The sequence below is a fragment of the Podarcis gaigeae genome (assembly GCF_964106915.1).
Source record: "Podarcis gaigeae genome assembly, chromosome: 9".
Taxonomy (NCBI): domain Eukaryota; kingdom Metazoa; phylum Chordata; class Lepidosauria; order Squamata; family Lacertidae; genus Podarcis; species Podarcis gaigeae.
In genome coordinates, this window is record NC_139685.1 from 4,379,893 (window position 1) to 4,396,491 (window position 16,599).

General features: G+C 41.0%; 1 protein-coding gene across 4 annotated transcripts in view; it reads left to right on the top strand.

Annotated features, from left to right (window-relative positions):
• The window catches only part of CPEB2 (cytoplasmic polyadenylation element binding protein 2), a 65,787-nt gene extending 59,381 nt beyond the window's left edge, over nt 1–6,406 (top strand). For all 4 annotated transcript variants that reach the window (XM_083698281.1, XM_083698283.1, XM_083698282.1 and 1 more), the window contains one exon: nt 2,196–6,406. In XM_083698281.1, the coding sequence (XP_083554407.1) occupies nt 2,196–2,423 (228 nt within the window). In that variant the 3' untranslated portion in view covers nt 2,424–6,406. The remainder of the gene's footprint in view (nt 1–2,195) is intronic.
• Nucleotides 6,407–16,599: the final 10,193 nt, after the last annotated feature.

Here is a 16,599-nt window from a genome sequence, read left to right on the forward strand (position 1 = left end):
AATGTTAACTATATATAGTTTCTTTTGATTCATAAATATTGGTAGTTGAAGAATATCTATGATGTTACTTTCTCAGCTGTTATTTACAGCTGTGACTTACATCATCAAGATGGGCACAGTTACATTATTTAGTTATCTATTCAACCAATTAATTCACTAAACTCTTTTGGAAAGGTATTTCTATAATAGAACGTGTTCCAGAAAACATGTTTCTTGGACTTAGGAGATATTTAAATTATTTCCTCACCCAAAGACATTTCTATTGGGGGGGGGGGGCATCTGCATTGCAAACACTAAATCAATAAACAATTGTAATTAAGCTGTCAGTTTTGTAATAATTCTAAAAAATAATAATAATAATTTTTTTTAACCTAAAATTAAAAGGGGAAGTTTTCAAGCAAAATGGAAAGTTTTGTAGCACATGGAAATACCTTTGCAGTGGGAGGTAACACAGTGAACCTGGTCCAATAGATACTGATGAATTTTGTTCTTTTTTGTGATGGTAGCTACCTTGATGATCATGTCATATTTTTCAACCACAGAGATTTATTATATAATGATTTTATTGCATTAGCCATGCGGCCATAGCATAATATACATAGAAATAACAACATAAAATGGGGGTGGGGAGATAAAAGTGGATGTCGTCCTGGGCGAATACTTTGAGAAAATGGGGATAACAAAGGTAACGGGGGATTTAAAACATCGAGTGACAGAGAATACAAAAAACAGATTCAATTGTGCGGCGTATCGACTACATCTGTGGTATTGAAGAGGGAGTTGGTGCCGCTTTCCTCTTCATCACACTAAGCAGGAAATTAGCTGTCATCTCGGTAATCCAACAGTCAGAATCCTGCAGAAGAAGGGACACTATCCAAGGCTGGATTGGGAGGTGAAGCTTGTTCACGAGAGGAGTTAGAAACCGAGATCTTTCATCTGTCCAGTTGGGACGGAAGAGCATTACATGTTCCATAGTCTCCAGAGCCGTGTCATTGCAGGAGCATGTTCTATTTGCGATGGGAACTCTGGAGTACCGACCCGACAAAACTGCTGTAGGAAAACAGTTGAGACGGGCACAGGTAAAGGCCCTTCGCTTAGCCTCCGAAGGAATTGTAAAGCAGTATAGAGGGATCCCTTCAGGGGGTGGAATAGCTAGGGCTAAGCCTGAACACGGCCCTCTTGCATGGGAGGCTGTGTTAGAGAAGTCAAGTTGCTGTAGCTTCTTTTTGATTGGAGGTAGGGCCGCCGGGCTAATACACTCTAAATTAAAAACAGTTTTGCGGTTCAAATTGAGAAGAGAGCGGAATTTGAGATTAATTGTAGTTTTCCAAGGAGAATTATGAATATCTCTTAGGATCAGATTGGAGAAACCACCTCTAATTCGAGCATCCGATGGTAGTAGGTGGGAGCTGTAGGAAATGGCTCGACTCCATGCTCGTTTTACAATTGATTTATTAAATGAGTGACACAAACCATATACACTTCAGGGTCATTTAAATAAGTAAATATTTTTTGGACAAAAACTCAACATGAGAGTCATATACTCACAATTATAAATTTGGTTCACGTGTGTGTGTGCATGTTCACAGCACATCTTCACAATTTGTTGATAGTTGTATATTGAACTAGGATTCTGAATAGATTAACTTTATAATACATACATAGTGAACACTAGTTAAAACCCATTTGCGGGGGGGGGGGTCATTTTTCACTTATTTGCTTTGATTTCCTGGCTCGTGATTTTTACTGTAAACTCTCTAATTTTATAATCTATAAAACTATTGTAAAAGTGCCTGGCAAAATTTGAGAGAGCAAGCCAAGTCGTTTGCTGATAATTTTTTACTTCTTCGTTTTAAGCCCCGAGTCCAGATGTAATACTATAAATCTTCTTTGCTTCTCACTACTATCCCTATTTCCCACAAAAAAACAACCCTCGAGGCCTAGTGTGATGAAGTGGATTGGTTGTTAAATTTGAAATAAGGCTTGCGTTAAAGCCCCTGTTCAGCATGAAGCTCACTATATTAACTTGGGCTAGTCACTATCTAATATAACTTAACTGATGTGCACCGTCCATGTGGGGCGAGCTCATTTATGCCACCCAGATTTCCCTTGAGAAAAGAAAGGATACAAATTTAACAACGGTATGTGAAGCTAATCCGATCGCTTGTCCTCTTGTGCGCTTGTTTCCTAAACAGGTGGAGGTAAAGCCATATGTGCTGGATGACCAGATGTGTGACGAATGCCAGGGCGCACGGTGTGGTGGAAAGTTTGCTCCCTTTTTTTGTGCCAATGTCACATGCCTGCAGTATTACTGTGAGTTTTGCTGGGCGAATATCCACTCTCGGGCGGGACGTGAATTCCATAAGCCATTGGTTAAGGAAGGGGCTGACCGCCCGCGCCAGATCCACTTCCGCTGGAACTGAGCCTGCTTCTCCAGCATCTCCTTAAGGAACAAAGGGTGCATGTGGCTTACTGTGTTTGAAGATACTGACATGCAGAAGAAATAAGTGCATTCTTCTGCTTCTCACCCCGACTCTCAATACATGCATCTTTTTCAGCAGCCAAAACACTACAAAGCCTCTTGTTTTTCACCAAAACCCTACATCTCAGGCTTAATAATTTTTGTGATATTTTCATGTTAAAATAAAAAAAAAATGTTTTTTTGTATTTTCTCCAACTTATTTTTATATGTAAAATTAAAACTAGATATGAGAATGTTTTTGCATAGGGGCACACTGTCTGCTGCTATATTTAGTGGGTGAAGCGTGCACTTATTTCTAAACATGGGTTTTTAACTTCAAGATCTGCCCTAGTAATTTACCAAAGGTAGCAAAAAATAGTGAAGATGGGATATGTCTGCTACAAAAAAGGCTTATTTTTATTGTTGTTGCTATTTTCAGTGTATACATCGATTAAAAAAAATAGGGTTGATTTTTTGCTCTCCATTTTGACTTGCAAGAAATAATACCTCAAGATAATCTGATTTATTAGCTATTTTTAAACATTTATAATCACAAGCTGTATTAGCTTTGCTGCTATATAGGTGTTGTGTTGAATGCCACCTATTAATACGGGATTAAAACGTTTTAAGATACACTGCATTGCCGATTAAAATGCAGGCAGCACAATATGGCATAAAGTGCCATAGTTTTAGAATGTGAAAAATTGCATGTTTACTTACCTGTATACACCATATGCATGCACTAGATCTAACAAGAGGTGAGTTATTGAAAATGTTTTTTTAATGCTCTGAAATCTAGATAGCATGAGCAAACCGCAAAATTTGTAACAAAAGACACTTGCATGCATTATTGTGACTCAAGTTTTTTTTCTCTAAAAATGTCCTACATGTGTACAATATGCAAACTAGTTTTAGATTAGAAAGTGCAGCCATTTTGTGACCTGGTTGGTAGTGGAATTCAATTTTTGCAGACTGGATGTAATATTGTAATCGCTGTGCAACTTTGTGACGTGTGGTTCTAATTAGTGTGGAGTGGTGTAGCTTAGACACGTTTGAGCAAAATTACTAGATTTTTAAATAGATTTATATTTATTTCAGCCCTCTTGATTGTTCACGGTTAAAACTTCCTTTACAAACCAAAGATGGCCAGCCCACTGCTAACCAGTCACCAAATGGGAAACTACTGAGAAATGAGCATTAAAATGTGCTCATACAAGAAAACTTAATGCTTTAGTAATAAAATAAAGTCAAAATGGAGATGGTGTAATATACAGACAGCTAGTTGCATAAGCTAAATCTTACCTTTAAGACAACAGTGAAATCTGGCTTAAACTGTGTGTGCTTGTTTGACCTTAGGTGCGTTTAAGACTTCTGTCAAACTAGGGTCACTGTTGCATGAAATGTAGTTAGTTGACGGACAGTCAAGCGTAGTGTTTTAATTTTGATGAAGGAGTTCTAAGTGACGACATTGCTTGCAAGATTTTTGGGAGGGAAGGGGGCTGTTTCTGGATTGAAACGCAAGAAATTCATTAGCAGTGTTTTTGTCCTCCACAAAACATTTTAATGCAACTAGCCCTTATGTTTCAATGGAAGAAAGAGCCACTCTACAGTTTAAGCAAGCACCAAGAAGTGCAGAATTGAAAGTCTTATTCCAAGAGAGAAATTTGCAAGGGTTTTGCCCTTGGCAATCCCTTGGGGACAATCCTTCATGTAAGCAAAGTGTTGCTCTTATATTGGTTGTCTGCAATGTGCTTTTTGGTACTGTTCAATATGTGGTTTCATGTCTAAATCTGCTGTTTCGTTGTGGTTGTGGTTCAAGTTTTTAAAGTTTTAAAGTTGATGCTGTTTTAAGAAGAGCTTTTTAACTGATTTAGTTGTCAATGTACCCTATTTGTTACTTAACCATGATCCTCCAGATTTTTTGGAGTATTCTTTTCTAACCTTAAACCCTGCCAGACCTTGATCCATTTTTGACATTTGTTATGCACTATTTTTATATCTCTGTGAGAGATTTTTTTTCCAACTAGTCAGCTATTTTAAGGCACACTTTTTTTTGACTGACGACATCTCCTTTGCTATACCTCAATTTTTGGAATTTAGAAATAAAAAAAAATCAGTAGTTTTGCAATGTTAATTATTTAGATATAATTTAATTCTGCAGATGTTTTTAACTTTATTTTCATATTTCTTGCTTGAAGTTTAAAATTAAAGAGCCTTTACATGTTTTAAATAATGAAAATGAATATGGAAAATTGAAATAATTGGAGATGTTTAAAAATCCTGTTTCTCCCCAAATAAAACTGTAAGAAAACAGTGATGCCCTTTCTTTGGTATGGGTAAACTATTCTAAATATCAGGCTATGCTTCTCACTTCATTTCTGGAGCTATTGAGGCTAATAGCTCCTGTAAATTACATCTCCTCTTTTTATTCCTTTTTAAATCCATGTTCCTAGGACACAATCCCCCTGGAAGTTCTCCTGCATCAGCACTCTTTGAAGTGAATGAGCACATTCATCTCAATGGAGGCTGAGATCATGTGCTTTTGCACAGCTCCTGTTTGTTTCAGGGCAGGATAATAATGTAAGAGATTTCCCTAGTGGATTGTGCCCTTATTTTCTTAACTGTTCAACACTGTATTGGTTTTTGTTTATATAAATCATATTTATTTTACTATTTTTGTAGGAGATTGTTAATTTTATTGTATTTTTGTATTTTTAAAGCTTCTTTTATTTCCCCAAATGTGCATATTGCTGCCCAAACATATGACTGTGGAAGAAAAAAAATACTTTAAAAGTCCACACTTTTTGTTAAGAAGGAAACATTTAGCATTTATATATTTGTGTATGGAAAACACTTGATATTTTATTCCCTGTTGCATCTGGCTGCACAGAGCCTCTCCTCAAAGATGCTACAAAACTTGAATATAACACATTTTGGAAGGCTGACTAACCTCGATTCTGTGTTGTGACGTGCAATACTGTTTCTAATGTTTGTATAAAAAGAATAACAGTGTAAACCTTTTTAATGCAAATTTTATTTTTTTCATTGCATCTTTTGCAAATTTTATCCACAGTGTCATTTTTTACTGTCAGAAAAGAAAACCCCTTTTGTCATTGCAAATATTTTTTAAAATCCAGAAATCTTTGTACTGATGTAAATGATCGTAGTTATTTTGGATAGTGTTTTGCTAACAAAAGGAGAGACTTTTTTCATGCATATTTCTATTTTGTTGTCGTTTTGGGTTTTGTTTGTTTGTTTTATTTCAAATAGCAAAAATACTTGGAATAATTTTTCATATTCTTGTCATTAATATTATTTTGTATTTTTATGTGAAAATATATAATTTTATGACGCTAATTGCTAAAAGTTTATTTTATGTTGAATTATTTTTGGAGCCTAAATCTTTGTAATATTAAAGCAACTAGTTTCTAAATTCCGAGTTTCTGTAAAGAATCGCACAAGTGGTTTATGGAGTGTTTGGATTGAAATTATAAATGGTTCTTTGATATGCAAATTAATATTTTCAGTTAATTTTATTTTGTATTCCTATTGTGGTGTTAAAACAGTTTTTATTTTTTTCTAAATAAAAAGAAAACCCATGCTTTTTATGGATACAAAGGAACCAATGCAGAAAGCACTGTCGCTGAGACCCTCCGTTGGTTTCAGTGGAGCCCCATAAAAGTCCCAGTGAAATGAATGGGGTGACCCAGCTGCGGTGCTGGCAGATTGGTTCTCTAGTTAATCGCCTTCAGCTAAAAATCTTCTGTTAAAATATTTTAGTTCATTTTACTGTTATCTTCCAGGTGTCTAAATCTCCAGTCTGTCTGTTGTACTGGTAATTTAACTCTGTAATGGAATAGTTTGCTGCCAACTATTTATATAATAAGTAATTTTTAAATATTTGTAATATTGTTGACTGACTAATAAACTATTAAGTTATTGGCATATTTTTCTCTCTGAATTGTTTTGCTTTCTGCTTGAGTCATGGATGAAAAGTGATTATCCTATCGTTAAGTAATGTGTTTCTTCCACAGCCCTAAAAACAGAAATGCTGTTACCATCACACAGGAAATGCCCCTTGCCATGCTAATTTCTCTTGAACTTGTGCAAAACTTGTACTTAAATTTGTAACATTTAAATCAGGGCAGGAAGCCTTCTTCAGCCCAAGAGCCCCATTCTCTCCTGGGCAACCCTTTTGAAGCAACTTATCAGATGGGCAAGGCAAATGTAGACAGAGCAGTGAATGTGACTCTTACCTTTGTACAGCAGGCTGCATGCCAACTATGCTTGCTGGTGGTTTCATAGAACTAGTGTTGGAAAGGACCCTGAGCATCATCTAGTTCAGCACCTTGCACTGCATGTGCGCAGAAACACACACGTCCGTCCAGGCAAGCATCACAATTCAAGGACCTTCCAGCCAAGCACAAGCACTCAAGGAAGGTGCAGAGCTGGGACAGGGTGGCCTGGGAGACTCCAGAGCAGGCATGGGCAAACTCAGCCCTCCAGATGTTTTGGGACTACAACTCCCATCATCCCTAGCTAACAGGACCAGTGGTCAGGGATGATGGGAATTGTAGTCTCAAAATACCTGGCGGGCCAAGTTTGCCTATGCCTGCTGCAGAGGGCTACATTTGGCCTCCCAGGCTAAGGTTCCCCCACCCCTGATACAAGTGTTTTGGATGCACTTATTTTCATGGGACACCTTGAATGCATGTTCTCACTTTCTTGACTGCTTTGCAGCTGTCATTTTCCCTGACTCATCTCTCAAACCAGAAAATCCTCCCTGTTCAGATGGTGCTGTCATTCTGCTGCATGTATGCCCTAACGTCCCAGCAATAGTAATGCATGAATTCTACTGCACTACTTGATTGCCCTTAGTGGACCATCTCTAGACTGAAAGGGAGGGCAGATTGCACAGCTCATGAGGCCTTGCATGACCCACAATGGATGCATTCATATTCCTGACATCTTTTCATTTTGACCTTCATTTTAATAAGCTTTGCGAATCATCTTAGCCTTGGTAGTGAGCAATATGATGGGGAAGGTGCTTACCTGGCCCCTCAGCAGGTGAGTTACTGCTGCTTACGGAAAGGGAAGGAGTGGTGGGCGTGCAAATACACCAACAGGAGCCCAGGATGTTTTCGATCTGCATTTGCACGATGCTGACCTTGCTACCACTTTGCACACACTGCTGTTTCCTACTGGTTTTAATCACTCTCTTACAAAAGTAAAATTATAGCCATCTTGGAGGCCTGTTGGTAGGGGTGCCAATAGGATTCTCTGCCTGCATGGTGCATGCTTTGTGTCTTGTATAGATTTGTATCCTTTTGTTGAGTATGGTATTGTTTGCTGTTTAGTCGTCTTAGTCATGTCCGACTCTCCGTGACCCCATGAACCAGAGCATGCCTTGGAAACTCACTATCTTCTCAAAGCTCCTTTTTCATGTCCATGGAGTTTTCATGGCAAAAATACTGGAGGGGGTTGCCAGTTCCTTCTGCATTTAGTCTAAACTCTCGGCTATAACCTGTCCGTCTTGGCTGGCCCTGCACAGCATAGCTCATAGCTTCTTGGAGGTATTCAAGCCCCTTCGCCACGAAAAGGCAGTGATTCGTGAAGGGGGTTGAGCAGGGTAGAGGGCCCCAAAATACGGTAAATAAGGGGTCATATGCGTGTAATAAGATCTCTAGAAGACTGAACTGGTGACAATTTCTTCCTAATTGTATTTCCATACTAGAAATTGTATTTCCATACTGCTGTGTAGCAGTCCTCCAATGCCAGCCCTAAACCACGCAAAAAAAACAACCCAGCCTTCATTAGTTCTAATGAATCTGTAGATATGAACAGATTTTATGATCCTTCAGATGGTGGCGGTATACGGCAATGTTATCAACACAGGTCAAAAAGCCACCTTGTGCCTGCACATTTTGATACATAACTTTAGTTCTAAAGGGTGACCCTGCCTATTGGCTCAAATGTAGGGAGGGAGTCTCATAAACTGAACAGATTATTCTAGGCTGCACACACAACACACACATCCTGCCTCTAATCTGTGGCAAAGGGGTTCAAATATATGTAGGACATGGTGTAATGAGCTAAACATCTGGTTCACAGTTTTGTTTCTGTTCTCTATGACTGCTGGTGCTCATTTGCTGATCTTTTATTTTTAAAAAAAGGAAAGAAAGAAAACCACTTCCATTGTCAGGGTGTCATCATAAATCAGATTTTAACCATCAGCAATTTTGTTCAAGGAGTTAGACATGCATTAAAATGGACGTGTTAATACATTAACCTTCCACCTCTGTAAAATGCTGCCTTGGGAATGAAAATTGGATTGGTGTCTAACATCATGGTGCATGAGGTCCATCTATCTGGGCATCCCACAATTGGTGTAAGAGTTGCCCAGGCTAAGTTGGCGTGGTATTCTTGAAGCAAGCGAAATGGCATTTCCAGGACCACCAAGCTCCATCTTTTGACAGTTTGCTGATGTTCTCCAGCCTTAGGGATGCAATATTTGCATATGATTTTCCTCATGTTAAGGTGATGAATTTCCCCAGAAAACTTAAGAAATCTGTTTCAAATGACACAGCATCCTTTTGGGAAATTTTCTGACTAAGTAAAAGATGTGGGTATTTGAAGAAGAGTTTGGATTTGATATCCCACCTTTCACTCCCCTTCAGGAGTCTCAAAGTGGCTAACATTCTCCTTTCCCTTCCTCCCCCACGACAAACACTCTGTGAGGTGAGTGGGGCTGAGAGACTTCAGAGAAGTGTGACTGGCCCAAAGATCACCCAGCAGCTGCATGTGGAGGAGCGGAGACGCGAACCCGGTTCCCCAGATTACGTGACTACTCTTAACCACTACACCACACTGGCTCCCACTTTAAAGCATGCCTCACCAAGCAGTGCAGGGAGCAGGACAAAGGCAGGTAGGGGGAGCAGTCCTTGTGTTCAACGACCATCTTGTGGCAGTCCATGTGTAATACGAGGATTCCCTTGTCTGTCGTGATTTGCACTCAGTCTAACAGCTACAACAAACCAAAGTTCCTCCAAGATCATACACACCATACAGTACAGATGCAATATATACAGTACAGATGCAAAAAACCAAAATGCATATGTTAAGGCATGGAAGATGGTTAAAAAGTCAAATAAAGTGAATATAATTAGGAAGTTAATAGGAGCAGTTGAATGGGATTAAATTAATGCCTGTGTTGTGGATAAAAGACAGCTGGGGGCACAGGCAGATTGGGGGGAGCACAATCAGTTTGCCTGCGCTGGTTGCTGAGCCGGAGGCTCTGTAACAATGATGAATGACGGAAGGCGGGGGGGGGGGGATGACATTTCACAGGGCAATGCTGAAATTTGAAAGCCCAAAGTCTGCCACTGATGACTTGTCAGTCATCCAATGTCACTGTGACTTCTGGTGGCAATTTTAAAGGGACTCGTTTTCAGCACGAATCAGCTCACTAGAGCTAGCAGTGCACCTCCAAAGGGATTCAAACCATGACTGAAGAGAAAAGCTGACCATTTGCAGACACAGTTTGAATCCAAATTGCACCTGCAAATAGACAAAAGGTGGCGGAGGGGGCTCAAAGCACCAATCAGCTAATTGGTGATGAAAGTGTGCCTTCACAGGCAGTTACAGATAGGTAGCCGTGTTGGTCTGCCATAGACAAAACAAAAAAAAATCCTTCCAGTAGCACCTTAAAGACCAACTAAGTCAGTTCTTGGTATGAGCTTTCGTGTGCATGCACACTTCTTCAGATACACTGAAACAGAAGTTTCCAGACCCTTCTATATAGTGAGAAGGTGGGGAGGGGTATTACTCAGAAGGCTGGTGGGAATGGGTGATTGGCAGATAGCTGTGATGAGCCTGTTGACGACTCTTAACGACTGCAATAGGTCTTACAGGAAAAAGCAAGGGGTGAAAAGGTGAAAAATGGCTTTGTCATGTATAATGAGATAAGAATCCAAGGTCTTTGTTCAGACCAGGTTTCTCCATGGTTTTAAGTTTGGTGATAAGTTGTAATTCAGCAGCTCTCTTTCCAGTCTATTTCTGAAATTCCTTTGTAGTAAAACAGCTACTTTGAGATCTTGTATAGAATGTCCTGGGAGATTGAAGTGTTCTCCTACTGGTTTCTCTGTCTTGTGATTCCTGATGTCCAATTTATGTTCGTTTATTCTTTGGCGTAAGGTCTGGCCTGTTTGTCCAATATAGAGAGCTGAAGGACACTGTTGGCATTTGATGGCATACACAATGTTAGACGATGAGCAATTAAATAGTCCCGAGATGGTATGTGTGATGTTGTTGGGGCCAGTAATGGTGTTGTCCGGGTGTATGTGGGAGCAAAGTTGGCATCTGGGTTTATTGCAGGCTCTGGTGCCAGTGTCCGTGTTAGGTCTGGTTGTAGTATTATTGTGGGTTAGGAGTTGTTTAAGACTGGGTATGACCCCTCCCACAATTTCTGTTCTCATCCTGAAGCAAAGTTCTTAAACTGAGGTACTATTTCTGGGTTAGCAGAGTCTGTAACCTGAACCGTATGTAACCTGAAGCGTCTGTAACCCGAGGTACCACTGTGTTGTTTGTTTTATTTATTTATTTATTTATTTATTTATTTATTTATTTATTTATTTTTATTAATTTCATCTCTATACCACTTTCTAGAACAAATCTCAAAGCAGTTTTAAAGAACAAGCTTTAAAGAACAAATCTCAAAGCAATTTACAATACATTAAAGCATCAAATTAAACAATCCAGGGAAGGGAAATAACAAATTCAAGCTTCAAGGAAAGTATTACAGATCCTTCTCTTTTTGATTTTCCCGGTTGCCAGCCTGGTATCCAGAGATTTCCACATGGTCACAGCTGGACCTGTTGCAGACACAAAATGTGCCTCGCGCCTGGCTAATTTCTAACTGTTCACATGCGGTCACTTTCAGCTGATGGCTGCTAAGAGCAAACCCCCTTAGAGTAGCCAATCCCAATGGGGCTTGTTTGCTTGTTTGTTTGTTTGTTTGTCTCCCACCTTCTTTGCTGACAGGGTCTCAAAGCAGCTTACAGATAAACTCAGAACACCTAATACATTGCCAGATTTACGTATAAGCTAAACAAGCTATAGTTTAGGGCCCCACTCTCTTGGGGGCCCCAAAAAAATTTAAAGGGGAAAAAACCAGTTGTACATTTCAAAAATATAAGATAAGTTCAACAATTACGTTGATAAAATACATATTTTGTTATGTGCAAATGGCTTTAGATACCTATTAGGTCCATAAATTACCATATAGCATATACTGAACACAAAAAACAGTGACAATTTGTTGTTGACAAAGGACAGCTGGACATAAAAAGGGCCCCATTACCTTCAGTAGCTTGGGGCCTCATCAAACCTAAATCCGGCCCTGAGCTAATAACACACAGAGAGAGAAAAACGATCATTTAAAAACATGGCACCAGCCCTTTCATTAAAAACTGTCAGTTCCCCAAAACCTGTTGGAATAAGGAGGTGGAGGAAAGACTGCAAGAAGACAGCCAGTCTAACCTTCCTAGGGAGGAGTTCCAAAGTTTTAGAGCAGCCACTGAGAAGGTAAAGGTAAAGGGACCCAGTTGTGGCCGACTCTGGGGTTGCGGCGCTCATCTCGCTTTACTGGCCGAGGGAGCTGGCGTACAGCTTCCGGGTCATGTGGCCAGCAGGACTAAGCCGCTTGTGGCGAACCAGAGCAGCGCACGGAAACGCCGTTTACCTTCCCGCCAGAGCAGTACCTATTTATCTACTTGCACTTTGACATGCTTTCGGACTGCTAGGTTGGCAGGAGCAGGGACAGAGCAACGGGAGCTCACCCCGTCGCAGGGATTCGAACCAACGACCCTCTGATTGGCAAGTCCTAGGCTCTGTGGTTTAACCCACAGCGCCACCCACGTCCCTTCAGCCGGCCTATATGAGTGCTAATCAGCAAGTCCTGCTTGCAAAGGAACAAACAGCAGCTCATTAAAACTCCTGGTCATTCGTTTGCAACTGCATCCTTACCTGCCCCACATCTAATGTCACATCTGACATCAGGTGGGTGCAGTTTCTCCTGGGCAGTTCCTCCCCCCTGCCTTATATCTTGCTTCAAGAGGTTTAGCATTCCAAGGAGATAATAACCTGATAGGTGATCCACACAGACCTACAGATATTTATTAATATTTGCCATGTGAAATGTTGCATTGGGTGGGGATCTTCAAATCTACTTTTGGGAAAAGAGATTTAGAAAAGCCAAGTACAATTAATTTGCAGTGTAATCTGCTTAGCCCGCTGGATATTTTCCGCAGAAGCTGAAAGGTGTTTCAACAAGCTAGCACTGATCAGAAGCTGCAGGTGTTTTGCTAAAGTGCAGGGACCATTAAACCACAGAGCTCTTTTCTCTGTTGAGTGTGACCTTGGCAGAAAAAGTGACTCTGGGAAAATAATTTATGATTTAGCAATCAGAAAAGCTGGGGGGGGGGGACAATTAATGAACTGATTCATTTATAAAATGTTTGCAGCCATGTTGTCCCTTTTGGAAGTGAAATCAAAATATCAGCAGGATAATACTATTATTAAGGTACATTTAAAATATTATTATTTTAAACATACAAGATATTTAGCATGCTTTGTAGAATGCTGCTTTGGGGTGAGGATTAAGGTGGAGCCATGATGGGCAATGGTGGAATTTAGGTGTAACAAACCTGCTCCCCCCACAAAAAATAACAGACTTATGTGTTAAGGGAAAGGATGTGAATTTGCACTGGAATGTGTAGGATAACAATTGCTTGATGCAACTTCATATAAACTTCCCACAAACAGATCAGAATCAATGCTCAGTAAATAGCTGTCATTGTCTACTTCCAGCCACCCTGCAAAATTAATGCAAACAAATCAGGCTGAATATTCCTTAAACAGATTGTCTAGAAGCAACTTGCAATGCCGCTGCAGAGTGAAACAAAGGGTGGATTTTTCCATTCGGATCAGTACAGAAAATAAAATTGGCTCATTCAAAGCCAAGGCAGCACCAGGTGCCTTAATTATCTTTCTGCTGGATGTTGGTTTATTGCTGTGGTCACCAGTGCCTCGTGATCAGCCTCGGCACCTGCGTTCGGCAGAATATCGTGGCATTTTGCTAAGCAAGATGAATATTGCCCAGATGGTGACTCCAGAAGGATGCATTTTACAGAGCATTCTTCCTGCCCTGCAGTTCCCAGTACAGGAATTCTGAATGTCATTCTAAAGACAGAGATGAACCCACATAAACAAACCAGCTAGCCAACAGAACGGTAAATTTGGAATAAAGAACCTTGGCAGAACTTTCACAGGAGATCAGGTGGGGGATGGGCAGATCATAAGACTCGGGAGCAGCTGGCACTTAATTCCCTATTTAGTGACATCATTTATCTTAAGCGCAACGGCTGGACCAAGCTGAAGACCACTGAGGAAGGCTAGGTGTTTATTACTATGAATAAAGAAAAACCCAATTTCTTGATTCATTCCACAGCACAGTATAGTTGGTGCACAGAAAGATCCCAGAGGAAAATCCAGCACCCTTACCAGCTTATTCATTAAAAAATGTATTGGTCTTTAAGGCAGTGGTCCTGAAAGGGCGTGACAACCACATTGGTGTGGCAGGAGAGGATGGCAAATGTGGCAGGAAGAATCAAGTACATTGGTATCTCGGGTTACATACGCTTTGGGTTACATGCACTTCAGGTTACAGACTCCGCTAACCCAGAAATAGTGCTTCAGGTTAAGAACTTTGCTTCAGGATGAGAACAGAAATCATGCTCCGGTGGCGCGGCAGCAGCAGGAGGCCCCATTAGCTGAAGTGGTGCTTCAGGTTAAGAACAGTTTCAGGTTAAGTACAGACCTCCGGAACGAATTAAGTACTTAACCTGAGGTACCACTGTACAGTCAATATTATACTTTGGGATTGATTCATGTTCTTGTGTAGTTGCATTGTTTTATACTTTCTGCATGTCCCATGGTCATGTTATAAAGTGAAAAGATAAAGGGACTCCTGACAGTTAAGTCCAGTCGTGGCCGACTCTGGGGTTGCGGTGCTCATCTTGTTTTATTGGCTGAGGGAGCCGGCGTACAGCTTCCAGGTCATGTGGTCAGCATGACTAAGCCACTTCTGGCAAACCAGAGCAGCGCAGGGAAACACCATTTTCCTTTCCGCTGGAGCGGTACCTATTTATCTACTTGCACTTTGACGTGCTTTCGAACTGCTAGGTTGGCAGGAGCAGGGACCGAGCAAGAGCAGCTCACCCCATCGCAAGGATTCAAACCGCTGACCTTCTGATCAGCAAGCCCTAGGCTCTCTGGTTTAACCCACAGCGCCGCCCGCATCCCTATTATAAAGTAGTTGTGTTTTATAAATCAGGCATTGCTAGAAGTTGTATCTTTTTAAAGTGTTTTCCAATATATTTCTTAACCATAAAAAATAAAAATAAAATATTAAAATATTAAAAAATAATAATGTGGCACGAGGAAATTTTTATTCTGGAAGTGTGGCCCAGAGAAGAAAGTTTTGAAAACCACTGTTTTAAGGTATCACAAGACTCTGCATACTTTGTAGAGAAAGTTATTCTCTGAAGCAAGAAGGTCATACATGAATGCAAGCTTTGTGTGCAACAACTGAAATCCAACAAAGCTGATGAAGATAACTGATCAGTAACTAAATCTGCAAGAATCTATGTACTTCTGAATAAATGTGCATAGAATGGAGACACACAGACACTGGTTGGCCAATCCACACCCCCTTCCCCGATTCCCTGTGCCTTCCCCTACCTAGTGGCCATAAAGCCACTCACAGCATTACTTCATAGTGGGTTTTGTGTCAGCCTGGCGTGAAATTGGAGAAGAGGAGAGGCCAGAGAAATTGGTATCCCTGTTCCTCTCCCTGTAAAGGCCTTGTGCTGTCGGTGGCCAGGTGAAAATGGAAGTGATTTTCATAGAATCATAGAGTTGGAAGAGACCGCAAGGGCCATCGAGTCCAACCCCCTGCCAAGCAGGAAACACCATCAGAGCACTCCTGACATATGGTTGTCAAGCCTCTGCTTAAAGACCTCCAAAGAAGGAGACTCCCCCACACTCCTTGGCAGCAAATTCCACTGTCAAACAGCTCTTACTGTCAGGAAGTTCTTCCTAATGTTTAGGTGGAATCTTCTTTCTTGTAGTTTGGATCCATTGCTCCGTGTCCGCTTCTCTGGAGCAGCAGAAAACAACCTTTCTCCCCCCTCTATGTGACATCCTTTTATATATTTAAACATGGCTATCATATCACCCCTTAACCTCCTCTTCTCCAGGCTAAACATGCCCAGCTCCCTTAGACGTTCCTCATAGGGCATCGTTTCCAGGCCTTTGACCATTTTGGTTGCCCACCTCTGGACACGTTCCAGTTCAGGAGCCAGGTTTGCCCACTGCAGTTCTTGTATCCTACCATTGGTGTAGCGTTGGTTGCCGGGGCCTGGGGCAAACACATCTGTGTGCACCAGATGGGGGATGCCAGCCCAGCCCTCGCTGCTGATGCTACTGAAGCAAAGCAGGGTCACACTGAGCCCCTTGCCTGGGGGGAGCCCAGCCAGCCAATGCAGTCCTTGGCAAGTACAGTGGTACCTCGGGTTAAGAACTTAATTCATTCTGGAGGTACATTCTTAACCTGAAACTGTTAAGGAGCACTGAACCAGGTAGGTGACTGGGGTCACCTACGTGGGGTCACCTAGTTGGTGCCCATTCAAAAATTGTGAATCCTGGACCATGGCCCCTCCTCACTTCTAATGCTATGCCTCTGTATCCTACTGTAGACAATTGTTTAAAATGCAGGTGAGAAGGAGGAAGGCAGAAACTCACAGGCCTCATCCACACTTATCTTTGGCCCTACACTTTAAATCTCTGAGTCTGAGCGCTCTTTTTTTTTTCTTCCACCCTGTAGATTTCCCTGTGAAAACCCACTCTTTAAAGCCAAAGCACAACTATCGGCAATTTGGATTTTCCACAGATTGCTGTTTGTTCTGATTCAGCAATAAAGAGCAAGTTTTCATGGGGAAAGTTCCAGGGAAGAAGAAGAAGAAGAAGAAGAAGAAGAAGAAGAAGAAGAAGAAGAAGAAGAAGAAGAAGAAGAAAGCTTG